This window comes from Nelumbo nucifera, chromosome 2, assembly GCF_055504915.1.
Source record: "Nelumbo nucifera cultivar China Antique chromosome 2, China Antique-T2T, whole genome shotgun sequence".
NCBI classification, from domain to species: domain Eukaryota; kingdom Viridiplantae; phylum Streptophyta; class Magnoliopsida; order Proteales; family Nelumbonaceae; genus Nelumbo; species Nelumbo nucifera.
In genome coordinates this window covers 110,372,662-110,381,896 of record NC_142650.1, presented here as the reverse complement: position 1 = coordinate 110,381,896, position 9,235 = coordinate 110,372,662, and the positions used below count along the sequence as shown (strand labels likewise).

General features: G+C 30.6%; 1 protein-coding gene across 1 annotated transcript; it reads left to right on the top strand.

Annotated features, from left to right (window-relative positions):
- Nucleotides 1-5,898: 5,898 nt before the first annotated feature.
- On the top strand, nt 5,899-6,501 carry LOC148802788 (uncharacterized). The gene has a single exon (XM_088897988.1). The coding sequence runs from the start codon at nt 5,899-5,901 to the stop codon at nt 6,499-6,501; it is 603 nt and encodes a 200-aa protein (XP_088754114.1).
- The last annotated feature ends 2,734 nt before the right edge of the window (nt 6,502-9,235 follow it).

Genomic DNA, 9,235 nt, shown 5'->3' with positions numbered 1-9,235 from the left:
AGGTTTATTCATCAAATTGATGAAATCGACCAACCTGATCAACTTGACATGAGTTGGTCGGTTTTCTAGTATTTTAGTTAGGTTTTGGTTAAAAAATTTTCCAATTCGCCAAGTTAGATCAATTTTACTTTGGCCATTTGTAAATCAACCAAAATCAAACGACCTAACTATGGATATATATTAATATTTTATATTTTAAATATAATTTTTAATATAGAAAAGTGAGAAATTTCCATATTTCTTAGTCTAAAATGTTTTATATCATAAATATTTTTAATAATTGCACTATAATTTTTAAAATTAAATTAAATTTTTAAGTTTAAATCTTTTGAATTGATTGATCAAACCAGAAAATGACCCAAATTGATACAACTTGAGTGGGTTAGTTTTCACAAAAGACAGTCGGTTTCAGCTAACCAACTCCCCAACTTTACCAGGTCAATTTGGTTGGCCAAATAGGCTACGACCGAACCGAACCAACTCATGAACACTCATAATTTCAGCTAAATTAATAGTCTCATCTCTGATAAATAACAATAGTTTAATCTTCAATAATTATTGAAAATTTATAGAAAAAATAGACAGTTATTGAAAATATATTAACTTAGTCAATAAATAGTATAATCTCTAATAAATATTAATCAATAAGTTATAATAGAAATACAATAAGTACAGTAAATTAAATTTAAAATTTTCACTAATAGTAGTTTAATCTCTAATAATTATTGAAAAATTTCTATTAAATAACAAAACAAAATAAAATTATACATAATCATTGAAAATACATTTATCACAACAACAATAAATAATTACTGAAATATAATAAATATAAATTTTAATATATATATATATATATATTTAATTATATAATAAATATAGATTAAGAGTTTATAATTATTATTAATAAATAATTTTTTTGAAAGTTATTTTCTTGAATTATTACTTGATATAAGTGAAATTAGTTATTTACAATATTATGTAAAATATTAAATTATTATTAATTTCAATATTATGTTATAATTATTTTTCTACTTTTTAGATTGTTTTTTAAATTTATTACATAATTTCTTTATTTTAACTATTTAAAATCTAATTATGTTAAATATTTTGTTATTTCAAATAGCTAGTTATTTAAATGCTTAAATAATATGCAAAATATTTAAAATTTAAAATATTAGCTATTTATGGAATTTAATTATCAATAAAATCATAATTTATGCTATTATTATATAATTTCATTATTAATTTTTCTAATATATTTAATTATTATTAATTTTAATATTATGTTATAATTATATTTCTGCTTTAAAGAAATTTTTTTAATTTATTACGTAATTTCGTTATTTTAACTATTTAAGATATAGTTATGATAAATATCTAGTTATTTAAATATTTAAATAATCTATAAAATATTTAAGTTTTTTTGTTATTTGAATTTTATTTATTTAAATCTATTACATATTATTAAATGTTTGAAAAATATTTAAATTGATGACCCGGAAAAACATAATTTAAATTGTTAGTACATAATTTCGTGATATATTTTGTAGAAATATAAAATTATTTATCAAATGATTTCGTTATTTTAACTATTTAAAATATAGTTATGACAAATATTTAGTTATTTAAATATTTAAATAATCTATAAAATATTTAAATTGTTTTGTTATTTGAATTTTATTTATTTAAAGCTATTACATATTATTAAATATTTGAAAAGCATTTAAATTGATAATTCGAAAAACATAATTTAAATTTTTAGTACATAATTTCGTGATATATTTTGTAAAAAATATAAAATTATTTTTTGTGTTTTTAATAAATGTTTCAAAGTTATTATATAATTTTGTTAGAATATTTAAATAATTCTTAAATTTTTTAATCCAAAATTTCTTTAGATAGACATAGATAAAAAGTAGGGGAGAGGATAAATAGGAATTAGAGATAATTTAGAAGATAAATAGGAATTACAGATAATTCTGGAGAAAGTGGGGGAGGTAGGTTAGGATAAATTTTAGGAGAAGAGATTATTTAGGTTTTTGAGAAAGTGCACCTCATTGGTTGTTTAAAAAATGACATGGAATAACACAAAAGAGAAAAAAAGAGAAAATTTCTTGACCACCTTGTTTATATATATATATATATATATATATATATATATATATATATGTGGCCCAATTTTTATGGGAAAGTGGAGAGAATAGAGGGGAATTAGAGATAGAAGTGAAGGAGATGATAAAACATATATTGAGCTAATTAAGGAAAGAAGTCAGGTTGTTATAGAAAGTGAGAGATGTGAGTTGTGGGGGAAGAGGGAGAATCCAATGGGAAAGGAGAGGAATGAAGAGAGAGGGTGCTGAGGTGGCAAATTGGGAGTGGTGGGAAGAGGAGAGGAGAGAGAGTCAAGGAGATGCAGGGTTGGGTAATGGAGCAAGGAGAAGCAAGGTGACATAGAGTAAGCATTGAGGCCCTTAGGCAATCCATTCTAATTGAAACCCATAACATTAATTCTAAGGCTAAAAATACAATTTTTTTTAATAAAAACATTATTACTCTTAAAGCACAGTAACTTAGAGAAGCAAAAACATTTTATAAAGCAAGAAAGAAATGAAAAAAATGAACCAACCTGAGATTCAACAACACAGGTCATGCTACGATTGAGCTCAACCCAACCTAACCTAGCTTGGCTTGCACCCGGTACCCTAAAAGTATTACTATTTGCAAAGTAGGCATTCACTTGTAAGCAAGGTTTAAATTTTTGATACGATACGATACACCTATTTATAGGTGTTTTGGGATCTAGCCTCTTTTTAATGAAAAATATGGTTAAAAATAGGCCCAAAAACCAAAATTTGAAAAAAAAAAACTAAAAAAACATAAAAGTGTGTTATTTTAAGTACCGATACGCCCCTGCCGATACATGAGCATATTGATATTTTGAACCTTGCTTGTAAGCATAGTTTTCAAGGTGCCAAGGTGAAGTTAGGTGATAGGGGGTGGCTTACCACCTAGTCCATAAGCGGGTGCCTAGACATCACCTAGGTGATTGATTTTTTTTTTTTAAGTAAAAAACATATATCCTAAGGTAGTTTCCTAGGTTCCAAAACCATATTCTTTTAACAATTATTCATAATTTTCATAAGAAAAGTATAAACTTTATATTAAAGTATAGAAAATCAACATATCAAAAGAAGAAAGAAAAGAAAATTCAAAATATATAGTGGTCGAATCCCTATTTTTGTTGTACGAAGAGAAAGAAAGAAAAGGTGGAAGAAGAAGAGTAGAAAATAAAATGTATTGGTTAGGCAAAATTTTAAGTTCTTTATTTATTGGTTCACGTTTTGAAGTCTTTGAAGGTTCAATATAGTAGTTAGCAATGTTTATGTTGATTAAACCCTAACAAATAAGAAAATAATAAAAAAATTAGTATATAAACATACAAAATGAGTATTTTAGTTTACTCATAACTATTTTATAATTATAATCTCAAAAGGTTAAGAATATAAAAAATATTTTATAACACAATATACAAAACTGCTTGACGATTAAGCGAAACAAACCTCCAAGTGCACTTTGTCACCATTGTTTTGACAACTATGCTCGTAAGCTTGTGTGCAATCACGTAGATTATGGTTGAACCCCAAAGAGAGCGTATGGGGCTAAGGACATTGTAGATGGATTTAAGGGCTCTATACTTTTCCATGTGGAAGCCTCAATTGCAACCAATTGATGGTGGGGAAATTGTCACCTCCCACTCTAGGTAGGAATTCCTACTCACTTTTCTTCTTCATGCAACATGTGGCCTAGGCACTCCAAATTAACGTTTTTCATTGATATTATTATAATAGTTAACTAAGAAAATTTAAAAAATACTATTTGATTTTTTTTATAAACAATTACTTTTTCATCTCCACTCCTCCCTTCTTTCGCTTCCCATCTATTATCACTTTAACCTATAGTCAAGATACATCGAACATAACATCCCCTTTGTAGAATAGTGGCCACTAACAAAGGTAATCCAACCTCCATTTAATATGTATCATACTCTGTTTTTTGTTTATTTTTTTTTTTCAAACATTCACCCCAACTTTCGATTCTAATTTTAAGTCGTTTAGAGATTGATCAACTGGAAACCGCTATCTCACAAGGAAAGCAAACAGAGTTCCCAATTCACCTTGGTTACTCCCTCAACTCCAACACTTGATGGTGCTTCACATGAAAATGTAGCTTTTGAAAATGGCTACAAAGATAACACATAGTGGAATGGTGAATCTTTGCCCATCTCACAATTCAATTGCATCTAATTAGTAGTATAAAGGATTACAAATCTATACTATATAAAGGTATGGATGTAGAGTGGAAGTTTTATTGGACTAAAGTTACCCTCTATTTCTATGTTCGAGAAAGGGTATAATCATCATTTTATTACAGCTTTAATGTCAATTTTAATGGCTATTAAAATACCCATATTTGTGTATTTAATCTATCTTTAATTATAAGTATTGAAAATGCAACTTCAATTCTTACTTTCTACCTCATTTAAATCCATCTCATTAAGTCATACACTTAAAAGCATTAACTCCCATTTTCTCTTATTAAATCCTATATTTAAGTTATTTTTCACTAATAAATGCTAATAATTAGATTTATGCCAATATTTTTAATAATATAAACTCATATATTTTAAAAAGACTAAAAAACAAAAGCATTATTTATCCAAGTGGTGGCTAAGCAATTCAACCATCCGAATCAAATTGATCAATCTATGTAGTCTTAAGTAATAAAATTTTTAAAATAAAAATAAATATAGAAATTTAGTAACACTTTTTTTTCGATTCTAGATGATCATAATGTATCCAAAAATTTCTATGGTGTATCTAATTTAATTATTTTTTAATTTGAGTAATAAAAATATCATAGATGTGCCTAATTTAATTATTAGAAATAAAAGTTCTTTAATAGAATAAAAAATTAAAACAAAATTTTTTAAAATTTTAAAATAAATTAAAAGAATAATTTTTATAATAGAAATAAATATAGAAAATTAGTAGCATTTTTTTCAATTCCATATGATCATAATGTATCTAATTTAATTATTATCATAATTTAAGTATTTTTTAATTTGATTAATAAAAATATCATAAATGTATTTAAGTTAATTATTACTATTATTACCATCATCTAGAATTGCCACGTGCAAAACCGTACATACTTACTAGTATCTTAATAGGAAGTCATCCTTCAATGCCTATTCACCCTATCATCATTGTCTCTCCCCTTCTTCCTTTTCAGTGGCAACTATCCAACGATATCCTCCACCACCACCATGGAATCCAAAGTTCAATGGGTTTTAGTTAGTTCCTACCAAGATCTGTACCAAGAGTAATTTGGAATATTGTTCCACGAAAGAGAAAAAATTGGGGGGAGGGGGCAAGATTCATATGGGTTAACTATCAATTCTAGATGGGGTCGAATTCAAGAGAGATATTCTCATGAAAGTTTTCTTGAGTGAATTTTACTTTGCTTTAGAAAAAAGGGTAAAATACAAAAACCTCCCCTGAAGTTTCAGACAATCATAAAAACCTCCCCTCGAATTTCACTTTAACAAAAACCTCCCCTAAACTTTTGAAAAACTCAACAAAAACCTCCCCTCCATCACTATCCCAGATGGGAAACGTTTGTTTGATGCATTAGTTTTCTTAAATGCCCATTTTACCCTTTTTGTATATGATGTCACATAAAATGAAATAAACTTTAAATTGAGTAACCCATTTGTTGCCCTTTTTTCTCCCTGAAACTTCATCGAGTTCAAACACATGCCTCCCTTTTTTCTCCCTACAACTGCATTGGCGATAGATGGTTCATGATATGACGTCGATGGGATCGAGAAGGTGAACAATGGCCACCGACAACTTTGTTCAACCGGCTATTCCCTGCTTCGATGGTCACTATGATCATTGGAGCATGTTAATGGAGAATTTTCTCAGATCCAAGGAGTATTGGCAAGTTGTCTCTGAAGGAATTACGGAACCAGCAGCTAACACAACAATGACAGATGCAAAAAGAAGGGGGTTAGAAGAACTACGGCTGAAAGATCTCAAGGCAAAGAATTATCTGTTCCAAGCCATTGACTGCTCAATCTTGGAAACCATCCTTCATAAGGACACCTCCAAGCATATTTGGGATTCTATGAAGAAGAAGTACCAAGGTTCCATAAGGGCAAAGAGGCAGCAACTTCAAGCACTTCGTATGGAGTTCGAAACAATTCGAATGAAGTCGGGAGAATCGGTAATAGATTATTTCTCTCGAACAATGGCGATCATTCACAAGATGCAGACCCACGGTGACAAGATGGAGGACGTGACCATAGTAGAGAAGATTCTTCGATCCATGACACCAAAGTTTAATTTTGTTATTTGTTCCATAGAAGAATCTCATGATATTGATGAACTTTCAATTGATGAATTACAAAGTTCTTTGTTGGTTCTTGGTGCCGGATGATTTTCTGTGGAGGCCTTCAAAGTTTGATCCTCTTTCTCCTGCTGTTTGATTTTATGCTCATGAACCAACAAAGAACTTTGTAATTCGTCAATTGAAAGTTCATCAATATCATGAGATTCTTCCATGGAACAAACAACAAAATTAAACTTTGGTGTTATGGATCGAAGAATCTTCTCTACTATGGTCACGTCCTCCGTCTTGTCACCGTGGGTCCGCATCTTGTTCACGATTGCCATTGTTCGAGAGAAATAATCTATTACCGATTCTCCCGACTTCATTCGAAGTGTTTCGAACTCCATACAAAGTGCTTGAAGCTGCTGCCTCTTTGCCCTTGTGGAACCTTGGTACTTTTTCTTCATAGAATCCCAAATATGCTTGGAGGTGTCCTTATGAAGGATGGTTTCCAAGATTGAGCGGTCAATGGCTTGGAACAGATAATTCTTTGCCTTGAGATCTTTCAGCCGTAGTTCTTCTAACTCCCTTCTTTTTGCATCTGTCATTGTTGTGTTAGTTGCTAGTTCCGTAATTCCTTCGGAGACAACTTGCCAATACTCCTTGGATCTGAGAAAATTCTCCATTAGCATGCTCCAATGATCATAGTGACCATCGAAGCGGGGAACAGCCGGTTGAACAAAGTTGTCAGTGGCCATCATTCATTGCTGTTGCAAAGACAAAACAAAATGAAACAAAATTGCTACTACTATACCACACCTTATCTCAGAAATTCTCTAATGTGACTCTCTCACTTTCTTTTACCAAGCTCTGATACCAATGATAAATGAAAAGTGGAAACAAGAGACTTTGTTTATTCACTCACTACTATATGACACTTACAATCTGATGCTCTATATACAATGCAATTCTTAACAAACTTATACTTAAAGCTAGGACCCACTAACAGAAAACACTTAGCTAAAGATTTGGTCTTATTCACTCCACTACCGATTATTACAAAAAAAATAGGACTAGCTAGCTAACAACCCCTTAGACTAGGACAAATAAGTAGCAAAATATCTAAAGACTTCCAACAAATTATACGTAATAACCACTCCAATTTCATTGGCATTCAATTGAATTCAAAACATTGTTTATCTAGTAAAATTAAGTACTTGGGTGCATCTCTTATTCAAAGATGGAAAGTTAATATAACACACATGTAGTACTTTTGGGGGCTACTAAAACCAACTGCAAAGGAATATTTACCTTTTTTTTCTTGCTCAGAGAGAGAGAGAGAGAGAGAGAGAGACTATAAGGCATGCCAAGCCACATCAAGGGGATATCCATCAAGAAGCTTTGTCAAGCTAGGGGAATTCGAATTTAAATCATATTTTGAAGGCCAAAAAGAACTCTCAAAACATTCACTAATAGTTGGATCTTGTTTGTTCAATGCTTCAACAGTGATCTGAAAGCTTAGTTCACTTTGTGTTGGACGGGCTTAGCACTGTTGCTGTCACCAGTAGTTGAAGATCAGAATTTGAATTTGTGGAGAGCTTGAGAACTTCCTCTATTTCATTTCATCTTTTCAAGCTTGTTAGTGATGAAGAGACACCAAGTTTGCCATTTTACTTTCTAATCCCAAGCTTCTTGCTCAAATGTGTTTTCTAAAGGTTCTTTACTTGGTTGTTAGTTTGACCTAGCACTCAGCCAGCGATTAGAGACCATTTATAAAAGTACCGAATGCCATGATTTTACCTATTTTACATCAAAAGAAGCATCGAAGTCCATGAGTTTGAAATGGATGGTGTTTTAGGGAGAAAAAAGGGCGGCAAATGGGTTACTCAATTTAAAGTTTATTTTATTTTATGTAACATCGTACACAAAAAGAGTAAAATGGGCATTTAAGAAAAATAATGCATCAAACAAACGTTTTCCGTTTGGGATATTGACGGAGGGGAGGTTTATGTTGAGTTTTTCAAAAGTTCAAGGGAGGTTTTTGTATTTTATCCTAAAAAAAATGAAAGACAACTCTGAAAGTTTTGTCAGATAGTCTTGCTAGAGGCAAAAGAATAATGAACCTGTCATGGAACTCTTCTTGCACTTGAAACAGGGGAAGAATTTTTTTAGGGTTAATTACTTATATATACCAAGTGCATTTGTGAAATTATAACAATTTATATATACTTTGTTAACCTTTCCAAGGTTAAGTCTAACAGATAAAATGTAAAAGACAAAAATATCATTCATTGTTCATTATATTTTCAAAATATACCATTTTCTTTCTTTCCTTCTTTTTTTTGGTCTCTTCTCTCTCCTCCTCCTTTTTCTTGTGAGAAATTTATGTGTTGCGGGTTGAAATTGAATGGTAGGGGCCCTACCGTAGGGCAGTTGGCCGGAAGTGGTCGAAACTGAGTATTACAGGTTAGTAAACATTCATTTGCTTCAGCTCATCGCTCATGGGGGTTGGTATGTCTGGTTTTGTTGTATCAGAGAGTGGTGGACGGGATTCTGCTGTCAACCGCCTGAGATTTGTAAATTGGCACGGTTCAATCGAGCTTTTTGCTATGCTTCCTTTGCTGATTTTGTGTGGGTATGCATGATGCATCCCTCTAATTTGGCTTCTTGGGTTTTATTATTTTCCTTTTCTAATTTTTCTGTTTTAAAATTTGCTAATACTCTTTGTAAAATCTTTTATCTTTTGCAGGAACTATGGCTTGATAAGGAGATGTGTGGGACTTGCCTGTTTTACCTCTTTTATGGCCTTGTCAATAACAGTGATAGATGGTCGGAGCCTCGG